The sequence below is a fragment of the Rattus rattus genome, chromosome 3, assembly GCF_011064425.1.
Source record: "Rattus rattus isolate New Zealand chromosome 3, Rrattus_CSIRO_v1, whole genome shotgun sequence".
Taxonomy (NCBI): domain Eukaryota; kingdom Metazoa; phylum Chordata; class Mammalia; order Rodentia; family Muridae; genus Rattus; species Rattus rattus.
Window position 1 is genome coordinate 117,803,730 of NC_046156.1, and position 20,139 is coordinate 117,823,868.

At 44.4% G+C, this 20,139-nt stretch overlaps 1 protein-coding gene and 1 pseudogene across 1 annotated transcript; both read right to left on the reverse strand.

The window, feature by feature from the left end:
* Positions 1 to 736: 736 nt before the first annotated feature.
* Positions 737 to 19,925, reverse strand: LOC116896934 (zinc finger protein 345-like). The gene is made up of 4 exons (XM_032898501.1): positions 19,796 to 19,925; positions 9,188 to 9,314; positions 8,266 to 8,361; positions 737 to 6,980 (listed from the first exon to the last, which is right to left on the reverse strand). Exons 1-4 carry the CDS (start codon positions 19,796 to 19,798, stop codon positions 4,816 to 4,818), a joined length of 2,391 nt encoding a protein of 796 aa, XP_032754392.1. The 5' UTR covers positions 19,799 to 19,925; the 3' UTR covers positions 737 to 4,815.
* Positions 10,285 to 12,629, reverse strand: LOC116896933 (annotated as a pseudogene).
* Positions 19,926 to 20,139: the final 214 nt, after the last annotated feature.

Here is a 20,139-nt window from a genome sequence, read left to right on the forward strand (position 1 = left end):
TAGGAAGGGCAAAGGTCAGCCACTAGCTACACAAGGTTCGCTTCTTGCTCTTCCCTTTCCTCATTAGCCCACTGCCCCAGGGTGTTGGCAGCTGAAGCTCTGCTGTCAGTCCAAGTCAGAAGTAGCCACTCTGAAGTGACTGTGACCTATGAAGGCCTGTGTCTGCCACTGCCTCTTATTCTTGGCCTTGGGGAGCCCACTGTGGTGTGGAGTGACTGATAACACCAGAGCATGCCTGTTTTATTTGCTCTTGAGAGGGATTACCCTCTCAAAGTACTGTAAATTCAGTGGTTTGGCACAACAGCGGTCTGTTGTCTCACAGCTCTAGTGTCTAGCTGTGTGCAACTAGGGCATCCCTGAGTCTTTGCATCCTCTGGGGGAACCAGGAAGAGAGCTGTTCCAGGCCTGGCTTCAGTTTCTGTAACTAATTGACTTATAGCAACAGATCTCCCATCTCCATACAGAGGTTTTCCTGTGCGTTTCTCTGTCTGAATTCGTCTTTTAAAATAATCACGTATTTGGGGGCTGGAGAGATGCCTCAAAGCTATCTGGTTAAAAGCCCTGGCTACTTTTCCAGAGGACCCAGTCTTCATTCTCAACACCTACATGAAACCATACAGCCATTGGTAACTCCAGCTTGAGGATCTGGCACCACCTCCTGGCCTCCTTGGGCACCAGACATGTACAGCATACATCCATGTTGACAAAACCATCAACATAAAGTAAAAGTAATGCATCTTTTTAAAATTACATATTTATTTATTTATTTATGTGTGTAGGTCAGAATACAAACCTGTGAGAGTCAGTTCTTGCCTTTCACCATGTAGGTCTTGGGGATTGAACTCAAATTGCTAGGTTGGCAGCAGGTGGCTTTACCAACTGGACCATCTAGTTGACAGAGCTGTGCAGACCTTCCTCTATAAAACTTTCCATTTAAGTAATGAAAAATATTCTGGCAAATTTTCGTGTGACTCAAAATTTATGTCTATGCTTGTTTTTCTCTGAAAATTCTACATTGTTCACTTTTTCATCTTACTTTCTCTGTAGCCATTGGTGGAACACACTCTTCGCTCTACTAAATTGAATTCGTCTCTTCTTCAAATTCACTGGGTGTGTGTTTTCTAAAGGGAGGAGAACTGATGGCGTGTCATTTACTGTGATGGCCTTTGTCGTGTTAGCCCTACAGCAAGAGGGAGTTGATGGGCCAGCGGTGGCTGCTCCTCTTGGTCCTGCTTTCTGTCCCTAAGTACTGGTACAGGTATTGGCCATCTGTCCACTGGTGTCTCATACACTGACCCCTTTAGACGCTTTATACAGTTCAGTGCCCAAATTCTAGGTCTTATGTCAATTAATATGAAGTCTCCACCCATCCAACATCTACCCCATCTATTAACTGCTGAGGCAAATGAAGGGGCCAGTCCCGCAGATCCAAAGCTGTAGGATCTCCATGGACCCAGGGCGACAAGAAGATGCCTGAGAAGAGCCGTGGTGAGAATCCAGAATTGATAGTGTAGCAGAAGCCAGAGGCCTCGAACTACACCAACAACTCTTGCAATGGACGTTTGAAAGTAAAGCTGTTTGGGCAAAAGGACATACTGTGAGACACCACAGCTTCCACATAGAGATTTTTTTCTCTGTTAGAGGTAGGTTGCCAGGGCAGAGGGTGGATATTGAGGGATGGGGAGATGAGTGGTATTGGGGTACGCAATATAAAATTCACAAAGAATCAATATGTTTACAAAAGAAAAAATATAGACATCCAGAATAAAGCCTCACAAACCAAACAAACAGAACACCAGGACATTGTCACAAAGCTAAACATGTCGCCTCCAGCTTTATGCTAGGGACCTTGCATTTGAAGGAAGAAAAATCATGTGGTATCATAAAATCCCAGTCGAAGGAATCGTGACTCTGAGTTTGGTGGAACTTGGGGGTGCACTCATGAATTGACATCTTAAACACATCCGTGTTAGCATTTACATCCCAAATCTGTAGCACTAAGCTAGAAAAACGTGCATGCAAACTATCTGTTCTCAAAACAAATGTTCTCAGTTCTCAGTGAACACTACAGATCTTAAATCATTCTTTGCTTCTTTAAAATATGCTGTAGGCAACTGTTCATAAGTTACAATTTAGAACACAAGGTGTATACACCCACTTACAAAATGTCTATTTAAGCAAGCATCATGTGCTCATAGAATATTGTGAAATTGTGAGTTGGAGATGTATTATTTGCATTAATTGACATAAGACCTAGAATTCGGGTGTGGTTTCATATTTAAATGTACAGATTTCAGAACTGATTTTTCCTTTTGTTTCTGTATCACACAATTGCTTTTAATGCAGAGAGTTAAGCGCTAAACATCAGAATATTTCTGGACTTAATGAGAAATCAAGGGGCCACGCTCTCAAATAATCTTATGTTCTTTTAGGCCTGGGAAAATATTGAGGCTGGAGTACCCACTGATGCTGATGTATTGCTTCTTCTTTTGAGGGAAGACTGCTGGTTGGCCTCAACTTGGGCAGGGACTCAAGACTATTCTCTGAGCATCTGAGTAGGACCCGAAACAGGATGCAGGCTTCTGGCTGCTGCACGGCTACAGTGGTTACTCTTCCGTCCTCCTTGACCTTCCCGTACACTTTACTACCCTGGTTTGGTTTTAATTATTGTCAGTTTGACACACCAAGCATCACGTGGAAAGTGAGAGTCTCAATTAAGGGACTGAGGAATTGCCCAGAGCAGAGTAGCCTACGGCCATGTCTGAAATGGTTTTGATTGCTGACTAATGTGGGAAGACTCGGTTTGCTGTAGACAGTGCCACCCAGAGGCAGGTAGTCCAGGGAAGTTTGGGGAAGTTGGCTGAGCACGAGCTAGAAGAAGCAAGCGAGTAAGGATCTTTCTTACATGAGTCCACCCCGTGCTCCTGCTTTAGTTCCTCTCCTCAACAAACCCTTTCTTCCCCAAGTCGTTTTTGATTATGGTATTTATCACAGCAACAGAGAGCAAACTGTAACAATTATTTTCCCAGGGAATAACATAAAACAACCAAGTTATCTCTTTAACTTTCTCTAAGATAATTCTACTAGGGTCCAAAATTTTCAACCTGGTAAAAACAACACAAATAGAAATAACTTTTCTAGAAAATGCCATTATGGAAGTGTATCAGAGCAAACAATACAATTAAAGACAACCTTCCCCAACAAATTCAACCCGTCAATTACTGCTTCCCTTCTTCATATGGATCAAATCGTGCAAATTCAGTTATTTACCCACTTGTTTTGCATTGAAGTTTTCTAGAAGTTTCCAGCCATGACTGCTTTGTGATTGTTCTGTTGCCTGGGAGGAACTATGTGAAGAGATTGGATATAGTTGCCTTTAGATGACCATGTTTCCTCACTTGAGTACCAGGAAACTGGTGGTGATACTCGGTGAGGCAGGTCTCAGTGCTCCTGGACTTAATGCCCAAATGATCTGGGCAGGTAACACAGAGAATGAAACAGCCCTGGTACAGACCCTAGACAGTGCAATAAAACTGATTCTGCGTCAGCTGAGGAAAACAACATTCCAGTAGATAGCTAACAGATAGTTGTTTTACAGCTCTGAATCAGATGCTGCTTTATCTCTCACTATTACCATCTCTTCTCCCTTCTGACAATACATCACAGAGTATGATGGCAGTGTTTCTCCTTCCCTACAGATTCTGCACTCGCCATCAGGAGTCTAGCACACAGCCCTCTTGCTATCACTTGCAACATCTCATTGGATATGTTCTGAAGGACTCACCCCAAAGGCCTTCGGCTTTACAGTCTGTTCTGAACTCTCAACGCAAAAATTTTCAATACATTCTCATTTTTCGATATGGTCATGTCTTCCTGTCACGGGGAGATTCTATGCACCGTGATGCATTATAGGTGGTCTGCCCAACTTTCTAATCACAAAAGGACGGAAAACAGCAGGGTTCTGTGCAGCAGAGGCCAGAAAAATCCTAGACAATAAATCCGATCACGGAAGAGAGAACTCAGCAGGTGAAGGCACTTGCAGTGAAAACTGAAGAGCCGAGTTTAATTGGCAGAGAACGGTAAGCTGCCCTTGGACTTTCAATTGAGTGCTGTGGCACACGATACCCCCCCAATGCAATTTAATTGTATAAAAGTGTGGATTCTGCATGCACCATCGACATATTTGCACCTTTTTAGCAGTAGACTCAGAAGTTAAGATCCTCAGACCAATTCTATATATACTTGAAGTTTTTTTCTTTTTTCTTTTTCTTTTCTTTTCCTTTTTTTTTTTCCTTTTTTAAATTTTTTTTCTATCTGGGCTCTATAGTTTCTGTTTCATGACTAAAGAAAAAATATATACGCAGGGTTAAAGATGCTTATGGTGGCTATCGTCATGAAAACCTCATCTTAACTATGCTGTAGAAGGGACAATAAACACATTCTACATGTTTCTGGAGGCGACAGTCAAGCTTTATGCTACACAGTTTAGATGTGTAGATCATAGGGGACCTGCCAAAGACGTCTCCAGTGTGGCGCCTGCTGTGCACTTCTGTGCATACACGAGACAGTGTGTGTTTCGTGTATACAGTCTGGACAACGTTTAGGAGACACATTTGAGAATACAACTATTAACACAGAACCAGTTGGCAAAATGACAAGACGAAAAAATATTATTACTTAATTAAACCAGGGTGTGGTTCTGGATATCCAGGTAAGGATTGCAACAGAAAGTACCTTTTATAGAGTCAAACATATTACATGTTTTCAAAATAAATACATCCGTGTCCTCTAACTGGCTATAACAGAATAATAAATTCACATATATTGGAGAAACTTTGTGTCTTCGAAGCAGCTGCCTAATGAGGTGCACTGGTGTTCAGCAAGGTGGGAACTGCATTTAAAGGCCCTGTCACATTCTTTACATTTGTACTGCTTCTCCCCAGTATGGACCCGCTGGTGTCGGTTAAAGCTTGATCTCTGAGTAAAGGCCTTGCCACAATCTTTACAACAGAAGGGCTTGTCCCCAGTATGAACTCTCTGGTGTTGAGTAAGGCTCGATCTCTGATTAAACGCTCTACCACAGTCTTGACAATGGTAAGGCTTCTCGCCTGTATGAATTCTCTGGTGTTGAATAAGAAGTAAGTTACGGCTAAAAGCTTTGTCACAATCTTGACACTTGTAGGGCTTCTCTCCAGTATGAATTCTCTGGTGTCGAGTAAAGCTGGACCTCTGAGTAAACGCCTTGCCACAGTGCTTACAATGATAGGGCTTGTCTCCGGTGTGAACTCTCTGGTGCTGAGTAAGGCTTGACCTCTGCTTAAATGCTTTGCCACAATCCTTACAGTGGTAAGCCTTCTCTCCAGTATGAATTTTCTGATGTTGAGTGAGGAAAAAAACACGATTAAAGGCTTTGCCACATTCATTGCATTTATTGGGTTTCTCTCCAGTATGACCTCTCTGGTGTAAGCTGAGGCTTGATCTCTGATTAAAAGCTTTGCCACAGTCTTTACAAGAATAGGGCTTCTCTCCAGTATGGATTCTCTGGTGTTGAGTAAGGCTTGATTTTTTATTAAAAGTTTTGCCACAGTCTTTACAATGGTAGGGCCTCTCTCCAGTATGAATTCTCTGGTGCTGAGTAAGGAGTGAGTTGCGGTTGAAGGCTTTGCCACATTCTTTGCACTTGTAGGGCTTTTCTCCAGTATGAACTCTCTGGTGTAGGCTCAGGCTCGACCTTTGATGAAAGGCTTTGCCACAGTCTTTACAATGGTAGGGCCTCTCTCCAGTATGGATTCTCTGGTGCTGAGTAACAGTTGATCTCTGATTGAAAGCTTTGCCACAAAATTTGCAGCAGTAGGGTTTCTTGCCAGCGTGGATGCTCTGGTGTTGCGTAAGGAGTGATTTATGGTAGAAGGCTTTGCCACAGTCTTTGCATTTGTGCTGTTTGACTCCAGAGTGAATCCGGTGATGTTGCCTAAGGCTTGAACAATAGGTAAAGGCTTTGCCACACTCCTTGCATTTGTAGGGCTTTTCTCCAGCGTGGCTTTTAGTAAGGCTTGAACTCTGATGGAAAGCCGTGCTGCAGTCCATACCCTTGGAGATCTGATCTTGAATATGGATGTACTGGTGGATGATGAGTTCTGAGTACTGATGGAAGGCCGTGTCACACTTGTAACATTTGTACAAGTGAGCGGACTGATGATTCGCAGGATGGGACTCCAGGGCTAAGTCACTATTATTTTCATTACCCTGATAAACTGTCTCTGCAATATACATGCCCTGGCGATTACTTAAGGTGGACTCCTCAGTGAAGCCCTTCCTATTTTCCTTACATATATACTGAATTTCCAAAATATCTGTACTTGAATTTTGGCTCGGTGATATGGGGTGTGTAAAAAACCTGCCGTACTTAGGGGAATTCTGTGCTTTGGCACATGAAAGACCTATTTGTTGATTATATACTAATGAATTTTCCATGATGGAGTTCTCAAATTGATTACATTTAGAATTTTTTCCTTTGTTTTTAAGTTCCCCATCTACAAAAATGTTTGAATGAAAGCTCAACCCAAAGCTACATTTGAAATTGTTGAAGTCATTAGCTGAAGAATGAACTAGACCCCTTTGTGGAGTTCCCAAATTATCTTTGAAATAAGAGGTATGTTTCAAAGACTGACTCTGATGTTTGCTGACAGAACCACATGGCTCCTCACTAGTAACTTGCCTAACCTGAGAGTTTTTGTGAGCCATTTCTTGTTCCTGATCTCTCCTGGGAGTAAAGCTTTTGCTGTTGTCAGCTGTCAGAAATGGGCCATGCCTGTTATAACAGGTTCCCAGGATGTCACCGTCCTCTACAAGTTCCCTTTCTTCTGGGAAGTACAAACTGTCAAAGCCACAATCTCCACGAGGTCCATGGATGAGTTCCTGGAATGAATAGTTTATGTTCTGCTCTGGTGAAAAGTCTTGGTTATGATGAGGAAACAAAGCTGAAAGAAATCAAGACAGAAACTTATTTCACTCACTAGACTCTGAAGAATGCTCTTACAAATCTAGATTAGCACATCAGCCAACAGTGTGCACAGTGGAAAATCTGAGGCCTTGACTGCTCCTTTAACACTGACCACAGGGATGCTGCAAAAGAAATACTGTTCCTTTTTGTTTATAAAGACTGAATTTTCCTTTTGTAAAATGAAAAGTTTAAAAAGATGTGTTGCACAGCAATTTGGATATGCTTAACACTATAAATCAGAATAATAAAATCTTAAGACAATAAATTTCATTTCATGTGCTTTTCATTACGGGTAAAGGCTAAGTGGAAATAGAAATAAAATTGAAATTTCTCAGAAGCTACCTTGAAATCAAACTGTCTCTCAGACATGGAAACAGATTTACCAAGACAGATAACAAAATCAAGGTCATTTTGAAGGAAGCTCACGGGGACAGGGTAAAATGATAATTGAGCACAATCCAGTCAGAAAACATCCAGGTCATAAACAAAGCAGGGGTACTTTATCCAGGCAAATAAAAACACGTGCAGCTTTACTGGTCATAAACATGTGTAACTCAGTCTTATTTCATTGCATCTTACATACACTGTCCTGCAATAAACAGTATTTATAATTGACAGTCAATAATAAAACACAGATTAAAACTAGAAACAGTATTGGATATGAGGAGCCTACTCCCAAAACTGAAAATACAAAAAAAGAAAAAAAAAGAAAAGAAAAAAGAAATATAAAAGAGGAAAAAGGTACTATTATCTTATAAAATCTGGAACAAACACAGGTGATGATTAAAAATGTCTTTACATAAAACTAATTCTCAATTTTGTCTCTATGTACCTGTCATCAGTAGTGTATGGTCAAAAAAATCATAGAAACCCCATTATAATGTTTATAAAAAGCTAAGATGGTTTAAAAAATATATATGTATATATAAATGTTAAGAGAAAACTTCTGTATCACATTAATCTAAGGTCATGAGAACTATCACAGACTTTCCGAGGCCTCTAAAGGTCACAAAAGAACTGTCACTTTTAGACAGCTCACCACAGGTGAAGGGGACGATGTCAGGTATCACTGTGAATATAGGAAGACATGACTGCAGGACAACCAGGCTCAGAGGACTTAAAGGATGGGGAACACGGTAGGAAATGCTCTTCGGTGACACAGGACACAGAACTGCATCTGTGCAAAGGCAATGCCACGGCACCAGAGCTTTACACACAGGTCATCTCTGCTCTGCCTGCTTGCTCCAGGCGCTCCCACTCACCTGGGAGCAGGGCCACGGGCTTCTGCCTCTTGACACTCCAGGGCTCTTTCCTTTGCTCCAGACACGTAACCAGGTACGGCTTAGACACAGCAAGACCTGGTGATTGGAAAACAAACCACGATATTTACTTGATATTTCTCATAGTTAGTAACATATCTGCACTAGTATAATGTTCATATGAAAAGAAAATACATAATAAACATATAACATTATTCTAGAACATTACTTTTCCAAATGCTGTCTCCCTACAGACATAGAGCAATGGATCTTCAGTTTATAGATTCTGAGCTCCACCTTTGTCCGCTATCAAATCAAAGTTAAAGGAGGAATAACTGGACTTTAAGATATAAATTACAATATCTTATGCCTCTTAGCTATTATAATTACCATTAATCCTAATTTGCGATATATATTACCTCAAGAGAGAGGTAGAGGATAGAGATTTAAAAATACAAATACTGATTACCTATACCAATACTACATCCCCTGATTTCTCCCCTGGAAACACAGGCTCCCAAAATATACTCAGAAAAGCAAGATGTCTTACTTAGCGTTTTACCGCTGTGAAAAGACACCATGGCCAAGGCAAGTTTTATAAAGGACAACATTTAATTGGGGCTGGCTTACAGGTTCAGAGACTCAGTCCATTATCATCAAGGCAGGAGCATGGCAGCATCCAGGCAGGCATGGTGCAGGAGGAGCTGAGAGTTCTACATCTTCATCTGAAGACTGCTAGAAGAAGACTAGCTTCGAGGCAGCTAGGACTAGGGTATTATAGCCCACACCCACAGTGACACACCTACTCCAACAGGGCCACACCTTCTAATAGTGCCACTCCCTGGGCCAAGCATATACAGACCATCACACAAGAAAAATGAATTTTAGTACTCAGTCAGAAACTCTGTGGGGAGGTTATCCTTACCCAGGAAGACGAGGTTCCTATAGTTTTCCAACATCACATCTGTATATAGATTCTGCTGTTCAGAGTTCAGACACTCCCATTCCTCTCCAGAGAAATCAATGGCCACATCCCTGAAGGTTAACTGTTCCTGAAAGAAAGATACGCAGTACATGCTCATGTGGTCACTGATGTGTCCTTAACGTGAGCCAGGGTGACATGAGTCAGGAAGGACTGCTTCTCGTGAGCTGGGCGATTCTAGCTATCCACTGAGACATTTAACACGGTCGTATTACCTAATGTGTTGCCTAGCTCTTGAGTAAAGATGACATGACATCCACAGAAGGAAAGTAGATTCTATACTTTTATGAAAAACTAAATGTAAAGGCACCAACGTAAGTCTTTACACTTTTCAATTGGGTATTAATGTAAGATGTCTATTTTTCAGACGAAAGGACAGTCTGAGAAAGCTGTTTTTCAAACCATGTATACTTCCCATAAATGGAATATGTATCTCCATAAATGGGAAGTATTACAATATAAATTCTGATTAGAATTATACATTTACAACTTTTTGAAACATTACTGGTTTTATGGGGTGGGAGGGCGGTTCATCTACTGCTTTATTCCTACTAAGTTGACCTATAACCAAGCTACGTCCCAGCCCTAAAATCAGATCTTCTAACTCATGATTCAAAACTAGAGAATAGATTTCTGACAATACAGCAAGCTCACCAGCAATGCCAATGTTAAGTGTCCAAAAAAATTTTACCAAACAGCAATAAGGGAATATACTAATGATTTGAAAGAATTTTAAGGAATTTGCATTTTATTATAACAGTACAGAAATGACCCCATCTGATCACTTGAGGAAAGGGTTTACTTCATGTTACATTTCCAGGTAACAGTACATCACCAAGGGAAGCCAGGGCAGGAACCTAGAGGCAGGAACTAAAGCAAAAGCTACTTAATGGCTTGCCCCCCCCCCCACAGCTAGCTTGGCCTACTTTCTTAAACAACCCAGGACCACCAGTCCAGGGGTGGCATTGGCCACAATGAACCAGGCCCTACCATATCATTCACCAGTTTTTGTTGTTGTTTTGTTTGTTTGTTTGTTTGTTTGTTTGTTTTAAAGTACCACAGGCCAATTTAGTGGGGTTCTCAGTTGAGGCACTCTCTTCTCAGACAACTCCAGCTTGTATCAAACTGACATAAAACTAGGCAACATACAAGTCTCAGTCATCGACTGGCTCACAGGTGAGCAAGCACATCCTGGGACTTAGGAAGGACTCTAGATTTTTGAGCTGGATGCTGGCCTTCAACACAGCTCTCAAGCTCTGGCCCAGAGACATACCTGACTGGATCAGATTCTCCCAAGAATTCCTTGGGCTCTCTTCTCTGTTCCCAAGACTAGTGGATACAGAACGGGTAGTCATGACCTTTTGTTCTCATGGCCACTGGATATACCAGGTAGTTAGGAAGGGGTGAGTGGGGTACCTTACCCCAACCTCTATCCCAACTCTGGAGCATTCAGAACACAGATATACACAGACATAGACACAGTGACACACCCCTCACAAGACATGGGCACAGATCCTCTTCATCCCTCTCAGGAACGGGAAACATGGTCTTCCTTAAGGGTGCTGCTGAAACATCCTGGCACGCAGTCAGAGATCTCACTTCGGTTCCGTGTTTGGGGTGCAAGAAGTGTCAGCCTCACACAAGAGACCCAGTCTGTCACCTAGACCTGCCTTAGCACCACATACCACCTCAACCTTCAAGGATGGAGATGGATGAAAGCCAGGTAGGGAAGGTGTCCAGCCAGGAACCTGGCAGGTGCAAACTCTCAGGAGAGGCCTGCACGCTCCAGATCCTGGGGCAGCACCCGGCCCTTCTTGTGGGCCTTCTGTAGCTGTCGCTCAGCCCGAGCTACCTTCTTCTTGCGCAGGTTCTGGCGTCGCTTGTCCTGTTGCTGCTGCATCTTCTCCACCACAAACTCCGAACGCTTCTCCCACTTGCGCTGGCCGCTGTGCCCGGCGCTTCTCTTTGCGCTTCAGGGCCTCCTGCAGCAGGCGCTCATCGTCCCTGATCTTCACACCCTCAGCCTTGTACAGCAAGTTGGTCCACGTCATCTTGGCCTCCAGCTCCTGGGCCTTCCTTGCCTGCATCCTGATCTCCGCGAAGATCCCCCAACCGGGCATGCAGACGGTCCAGCAGCTGCCTATGGTTCCTGCCTGTCAGTGGTGTCAAGTTCCCTTTCACCTGGCCCTTCTCCTTGCTCTGGGCCTTGCTGCTGGCTCCTCTTCAGTTACTTCCACCTTGATAAAGATCAGCCCTGATTCCTGCAGATCCTTGCAGGCCATTTTGGGGGGCGCCTTGACTACTTCCTCCTTTTTCTCAGCCTCTGCAACCTGCTGCTTTGCCCGGATGCCCGGAGCTCCTTCCGCTTCCTCTTCTTCCATTCCCTCTCCTTTCTCCGCTGTTTTTTTTTTTTTTTTTTTTTTTCCCAGAGTGGCAGCAGACAGCTCCTTGGTGCCACCCTGGCCCCGGGCCATCTGGATCTTCTCATGCTGTCGCTGTCTCAGGAAATCCAGTGCAAAGACAGAATCGGGTGCTGTGCCTCGGCTCTCTTCAGGGGACCCCAGGGAGCCGGAGCTCCCTTGTTTGGATATCCCTGGTTTCTTGGCACTAGAAGAGGTGCGAGGCTTCTTGCCCAGAGGTTTAGTCTTGTGCTCCATAGCTTTCTGCTCCTGCTTCCGAGACTTATTTAGTGTTTTCTTCCTTTTCTTTTTTGGGGGTCCAGCAGCTTCTGAGCCTTTTGTTCTGACAGCCCACTGTCTCCTCTGCTGCTCAGGGGCAGGCTACGCGCAGATCTTCTTGGCCAAGTCCTGCAGATAGGCATCCTTGGCCAGGAGAGAGGCCGTGTTGGCAACCAGGGTTGGAGTTAAAATCGGAGGTTCCCGCGGCGGAGTCCCGCCGGAAGCACGGTGTACGCAGGTACCACCTGCAGAGCGGCGTGACACACCTCTTCTGATCATTTAAAATATGCTAAGTATCACTGAATTTTTCATACGCTAACGCATGAAACCACCAAATAATCCACGAGACCAGGAATGTTTTCCTCTTCTATGAGATTTTATCAAGCATTCATGAATGTTAAAGATGGGGTTTTATTCAAACCTAGCCAGTCTAGAATTCATACAGTAGGAACACAAAAATCCTAAATAAAACACAAATGTTAAGATATCATTCAGAATAGTTGAAAAGAGGAACGGACATGCAAAGTGGATAGCAGAAAATAATCATATTTTATGTGCCCAGACTGGATAGCTACTTTGGTTGTTATGATGAAATACCTAACAGAAGCAAACTAAGAGACTGGTAAATATTAATTATACACAATGGATTTCATTTCCACACAGACATAGGTATTTGGAGTCTATTCACCTTCCCCCTACCCTCTCATGCCCTCCCAACTCCTGCCCATCTTCTTTCCACATAGTTCCCATCCATCTCCTCCCCTCACCTCCTCCTCCTCCACCTTCTTCTTCTTTCGATGACCTAGTAAGTTTCATTACTTGCTCAGTAACTACACATATACCCACAGTTTAGTGCTACTATCGGCTTCTAGTTTGCGCCGATGGACATTTTAATGGGTGCCAGGGTCATCTCCAGAAGATTCATACATCCTAGACCTTCAAAGAAGCTATATTAAGGTTGTTAAAAGTCTTCCCAGATGAGGGTTGAGGCCTAGTCCAGAAGATGGCTCAGAAGAGCCAGGCTGGTTTGATAATAAAATCTCACTCCCTGGATAAGATATGTTTTGTGTACATTAAAAACTTCCAAGTTACTTCCAGAGACATTCCTCCTCCAAAACTGTGAAAGTGCAGAGGGCAAGCTGTGTTCTCGTTCATCATCATTTCCTTTCATCTGGTAGGAGGAACCCTTTCTCTCAGCTTCTCCTTCAACCATCAGCCCAAGGGCCACACAATGAAGCGGGAGAAAGGAACTGAGAGTTGGGGTAAAGTGGATGGGAGAGTCCAGGAGTCTATAATAAGCTAGTGCTGAGTGCACACTGGGGCGTTGGGAATTCTAGCTAGCATTTCCTAGAGCTGCAACGCCCCATGCAAACCACATGTAAGTGTTTGAGGCAGGAGGGAAAGGGGTCCTCTCCTCCTTTTAGAAGAGAAGCACTAAGAGCGTTGTGGTAAGGCGATGGAGGAAAGAGTTCCTGGGGAAGAGAACAGGAAGTTCATGCTAAGGATAGAGACATTTCCTCCCGGCCCTCAGGTGGGCCTGATTTGTTCTGTGTTGTCAGCCTTGTCAGCCACTTAGGTCTCCTGGGTCACTAGCCCCATTATCGACTTCTATTCATGGTAACGCCACCGCCACCAATTCTAACTCAGTGTATACAGGTGCATCTGTTGAAGATCTTTGTTCCAGGCCTGGGTTCATGGAGTGTTCCAGGCCTGGGTTCATGGAGCAGTGCACAAAACGCACAGGAGAAAACAATCAAACCCTCACAGGAAGAAACGAGGGTCCCTGAGACCAGCTTATACCCTGTGACAGGTGGTGCATGTTACGTTAAAATGTAAACAAGAAGACACTTCCACAGTAAAATGAGTAACAATAACATGTGGTTCTCAGATAGTTGCTTTTTTAAATTTAGCCCACGATAAGAAATGTATTTTAATACAACATGCCAGTATGTATCTATACATCCTTAAAAAACTGAAATAAAAAGTAAAATTATCTTCATGTAGTATGATACTATACTGTAATACTTTACATCATATTCTATAAGTAAATTAATCTGAATTGATTCTGCCTATAACTTAAAACATATTGATGACCAGCGAGAAGGCTCGGTAAAAGTGCTTGTTACCAAGCCTGACCCTCGAGTTCAATACCAAGGACACCAATGGTAGAAAGGGGGAGGACTGACTCCAGGAAGATGTCCTGTGATCATCTTATATGTATTGTGGTACATACATGTTCCATACACATGTACACAGTTAAATACATGTGATATAAATGTTTAATAGAAATCAGCGAGTTAGAAAAGCGATGTAACAGCTAGGCACCACCTCTTCCACATCCACTTGCTACCGCATTTAAGAATAAACTCATTAATCCAGCCTATCGTCTTTCGAGCATTTTAGAATAGACAATGTGACAGTTTCCTCTGAGGCACGTTCCCATTTGAAAAGCTCATACGTGAATTTCTAAACAGATCCCTGTGTCCTACAGCAGAGTTTGATCCTGCTGGCCCAGGAATGGTTTTTAACACATATCTCCATTTAATTTGTCTTTAATCTGCATCCTGAAGTCAATAGTCCTATAAATTATGTTCTTAAGCTTCATTTTTTTCTAATAGATTAACGTGGTTGTTGAGAATATCTCTTCACTTTTTTTTAGTGTTTTTGTATAATATTTATTGATGAAAAGTGACCATTACAATCGAGGCAAGATTCCCAGTGATTTAAGTTTAACTCGATATTTGTGACCGAGCCTTTTTTAAAATTAGTAATTATTAATATCATGCTGCAAACTTGAGTATTGGAATATCCTTATTTTTTTTTTTTTTTTTTTCCTGAGCTGGGGACCGAACCCAGGGCCTTGTGCTTCCTAGGCAAGCTCTCTACCACTGAGCTAAATCCCCAACCCAATATCCTTATTTCTAAACTCAAATGCACATACTTTACGAAGTTGTAGAGATAGAGTAAAATGTGTACATACTGTCAAGTTCAAAGCCTCCCTTCCCCCAAAATGGCCATGACGCGACACTGTGCTGAACAAGACTTAAATCAGGTAAGCAGAAGGAGTGTTGCTGGGTAAACAAGCCTAAGGGCTCTGTTCACTGGAAAAGCAGATCTCTCGGGGCAGTTTTTGCTCACCAGACGCTTACCACAGAGTGGCACAGGTTTGTCAGGAAGCCTCCTACACCCTGCTGGGTGTCCAGTCATGGCGAGGAAGGATGCATGCTCCTCCACCAATCCTGAGCATCGCGACTGCAAATCCTTTGGTCTGCTTGGGGACACCCCAAACTGCAAATGTCACCGTGGCACTTACCAAGTCTCTCCTGTTCCCTTGCTGTCTCAGCTCTCTCCGTGGAACTTTCTCTCTGACTAGAGCTAACCACGTATCTCGCCTCCTTTCCCCTCCCCTCTGAGCTGCCCGCTCCGTCTCTGCCCATTCATTGGCTGGCTGGATCCTGCCTTTTCTATTTCTCTCAGCATCTAGGACCCAGTCTACAGAAGTCCAATAAGGCAGTTTCTCTACACCCTCCTGGGCCTCTAACACACTGGAGTCCTCCCTCTCGTGGAGCTCTATTCCCGACCCCTTTCCCTAAGCCTCTCCCACCTCTTTTCACTCTGCTTCTGAAAGATGCCTTCTTTTCCTACTTGCTAGATCTCTCAGCTCCTCTCTCTCATAATGGGCTCTCCCTGTTCAGAATTACCTGCCTCCTCTAATCTCTCTTCTCCTCAGACTCAGAGATTTCTTTAAAGCCTCACTGTCTATAAACAGCTTGGTCTCAGTTCAGAAGAGGTAATCAGTCTTGATGGCCAGAAAATGGCCAAATTCTCACAGACTGACAACTTCTGCCACCACACAAGCAAAAGATCTGAAAATCGCCTTCTCCCTAAGCCTCCTTTGCTCTATTCCATCTCTAGTCTCCTCTGCTGATCACTGCTGATCCATCTTTAAGAGAGTCAAATGTCTTTGGAGATATGGATAATATTAAAAATTGTTTTACGCTATTCTACTGGCTAAAAGCTGGCTCTGTGGTTACTGCTCTCTCCAGACACAAGCATGGTTGTTTAAATGTTTTCTCCAAATTCTCCATGTCCTGGGTCACGTGACTGTGACAGGGAGAAGGAAGGCAAAACAGAAGAGCCCCCCAAAAGACAGCATGTGCCTTAAGACAGCTAAAAAGCAAAATACTCCCAGTCGGGGCTGCTGCACTTAGATCATACCTGTCTCTTGGTCTTGACTCTCTAAATGCTCTCCTCTCTTATAGCTCGAAAACTTTTGCTGAAGTACAAACTTTACCTCAATGTCTGTGAGACCACTGTACAAACTTCATCTCAGGATTTGTAAGTTCATTGGGTGTGATGTAACAAAAAGTTTAAAACTCGTAACAGGGAAGGTTGGTAGTAAAAGAAACCCTATACATGGGTCATCTTAATTTGTTGCTGCTTCCTTATATGCACCTTGGATTCACCTCTTGTTTAGGAAAATAGATGTTTTAAAAAGAAAAAAATAAGTGTGTGCCTCACGGCTCACTTTAAAGTGGCCGGCAGCCATCTTCACTAAGTTGAAAGAGAGGGCACACCATGCGACTTCTTTGCAGTCTTGGTTAAGGTGACCACAGATATAAACTGACTATGGTGGCCATCTGTAAAACCTCTTAGTCCTAGGGAGCCCTCTGCTTTATCTAACCACTTATGTCTTATCTGTGTTCAACATCAAACTCCTAAGAAAACTTTTTTAGATAAGGACTATGTTTGTTATATATGGTTTATGAATTCCTAAGGTCCATTCAGGTTAACAAAAACTAACTTGAAGACGTCTAGCCTCTTCGTCTCTGGTAACTTTGTTAAGCCTCAGCTCTGTGGATAAACTGTCTCAGAGAAGCTGTGGTGGTCTACAAAGGTATCCTACTGGGAAGTCAGAGAAGCAAGGTCTTAGTTTCTCTGTGAACTGTATTCATGGTTTAAAGTTTCATTTCAATGCTAAAGGATCTTCAATTAAATCTCCAATTCCAACTTTTAAGGCTTAAACTTAACAGAGATAAAACTGCAAATCCTAATCGTATAAAAAGCCAAGGCCTTGTAAACTGTTGGACATAATTAAAACATGCACGTTAACAGTCAGTTACCTTATAAATGATCAGTCTTTAATGTGCTCGGATCTATGAATGTAGTCATGCTGTGTATAAATGTGATTTAATGGGACACAACCTTTAGTCTTCTGAACATGTCGTCAAGGTTAAGCCTAAAACAAGTAACTGAAAACAAGTACAGTTTGTTTAAAATCAGGTCCAGATAAGTGAGTCAGCCCTCAAACCCCTCAGCGAGAGCTGCTGAAATGCGGCATTTACGGTGTTTAATGGTAACAGCAGAAGTCCGAGCTCCTGGCCACAGCCCTGACTCTCCACCAAAGAAGGGGCAGTGGCCCTCACCTTGAATGTAACTGCAGTGGTAACGGGCAAAGAGCCGCCTTCACCTCCCCAACCACCAGGACCCTGCCCAAACTGTGGACCAGTGGACAATCTACTGCCCTCTCCTGGCCTCACCAAGGTAGGTCAGTCCCCACACTCCTCCTCTTCCGGAAAGCTTCTAGGATTTTCTGGGCCCGCGGACTAAAGACCGATACTGCCATGGGTCCTCTGCCTGCAACGAAGCTGTCAGGGTTACCAGGGAGGAGCCCAGGCAGCCTGTCCAGGTAGCAGGTTAGTCTTTGTCCTTCTTAACTGACACACAGGCCGTTTGGTCTATACCTCCTACTCAGATTTACCCCTCTCAGATCTCCGTGACGGTGTTAGCGGTGGGCCTTCGCTGACGGTTTAGCTGACCTCGGCCAGCCCCTGCCCCGTAGGGTACAGCTGCAGGATCAGTGGGCCCACCCATACCCAGAAAGTCGGTTTCACTTTACAAACAGGTCCGCCTTACAATAACTTTGGATGCAAAAGTTGAACTTGTTGGTGGTGATACAAATTTAAAGACTTTAAAAAGGTTTAATTGAGGCCTTAATTACCTGCCTCCCGGAGGTGGTTTCATATGTAAAACTCTGGTCCTACTTTGTCCGCCCAGAGCTACCGGGTCTCCCGCTGGGAGAGGCCAAGTCACAGCCAGGTTTACCTTGCTGACAGGCTTTACACTGAGAAAGGTAAACTCACAAAACCGGGCAAAAAGAAAAGGCCTTTTACTATTCCCTGAGAGAACTCGGTTTTCCGTCGCTGCCCTCAGGAACCACCTCAGTGGGTTAGAAGCACTGGCGACCACAACTGACAACCTGAGTTTGGCCCCTTGGAGCCACCTTATGGAAGAACAGAATCCTCTCACCCACAGGATTCCAGGGCTGGCATGCACCTATCCAGCTCGGAAGATGGGGCTTCATAACAACAGAACAGCGAGGCGAGAAAAACTAGTGGTTTTTAAACTCAAACATGCCCACAGCCCTGCCCCCTTCCACCCCCCAGAACTCATGCAGAGCAAGGCCAGAAAGCAGAGACCCCCTCCCCTTTATTTCCAGAACTGGATTGTAGAACACTTTTCCCATGATTACTTGGCAGCCTAGATTCATTCATACAAACTGCACCAAGGATTTAAGTAAGCATCAGAAGACCTCCTGCATGCTAAGTACCACTGACGGAATATTTATATTAAAAAAAAAAAAAGCGGAAACAGCTCAAACGTCTTTCAGATGAGTACACCAAGAGGTTCTTCCTAGGCTCAAGTCATCCAGCCGCTCCCCAATGCGATCTAGACTCACACCTCAGGCTGCTAAGAAGATTGAGCCCAGACACGGACCGCATTGGATGTTCCTAGACACCGGACACTTGGCAGCTGCTGTTGCGGTCTCTGAAACTCTGGCAAGAAAAGGGTCACGTGGAGGGCGAGATGAAGAGAGACCCATCACTGTGGAAAATCTCCAAAGGGAAAGCTCAACCCCAAAGCACTCTGATTGGGGTTCCTATGTCTAAGGAAGACAAAAAGAGAAGCATTACGGTGTGTGTGTGTGTGTGTGTGTGTGTGTGTGTGTGTGTGTGTGTGTGTGTGTGTTCGCGCTCACGTGTGTGTGTGTTCTAAATAAAAAGTCAAGCGATTTTATGTTAAATATACGTAGGATAAATCCTTTTTAAAATGCCACCCAACTTGTGGAGGGGAAAAGATCAAGCAAAATTTATGTCATTTGAAATGCAGTATGGGAAATGTGTGTTAATATATATATATATATATATTTGTAATGGGTGTTTGGGAATGCAACCAGGAGATGGAAATTTAGGAATCTTCCATCAGCCACAGGAAAAGCAAGGAAGAGCAGGCATCTGGATAGGAGATTCAGCTTCACATCTATTTGGAGCGCTCGGGTGGAGGGACTGGGCACCTCACGGAACACTTTCACTGTTCCTTTCTCCGGGGAAACCCACCCAAGACCTGGGATATACCGGACCTTGCAGGTTATCGCCGAACAACCCAGGCTGCTGGGATAGAGCCTCTGAGGACTCCAATCGGACAGGGCAGCAGGGTCTGATCCTGGGCCTTCGTTGCACTGGCCAGCTGCTGCACAGGGGCGCGGCGGGGCACGGGGGTCTCCAGCACAGGCTGCGCGGTGACACACGGCCCACCAAGGGGAACCTCAAGCTGGCCGATCCCGGGCCGGGCCGCAGGAAGGCGGGGTGGCCATCGCCCCCCTGCAGCCGCCGGCTCCCCTCGGCTGCACACAGCCCCCCTCCAGCCTCGCCGGCGGCACACACACACACACACACACACACACACACACACACACACACACATACACACACACACACACACACACACACACCAGCAGGCATCTGCAATGCCCTCTGTCCTCCCACATCGACCGCGAGCCTTCCTCCAGTCTCAGGGCACCACGCATACTCACCATTATGGCTTGACTACCGCGGCGTCCGCGTCCTCCGGTGGATGGCCCGGCACCCGCCAGGCGCAGGGCAAACGGATGCCACAGGGCCAAGCGACAGTCTACACCGGAAGAGACCCAGCCTGAGGAGGATTCCAAGATCCTGGACTTCAGAAACACAACGTGAAGGCCCGCCCCCACCACCCTGTCTAAACGTCTGATTGGAAGTTCTCACCATCGTGCTGCTGATTGGATGACTTTCAGGTCCTGCCCCATCAGGCCTCAACACTACCCTATGGGCTGAAATGACAAGTTCTTGGTACACTTGTAGTAAAGCTGACCCTAAAGGAGACATTCACACTTAATAT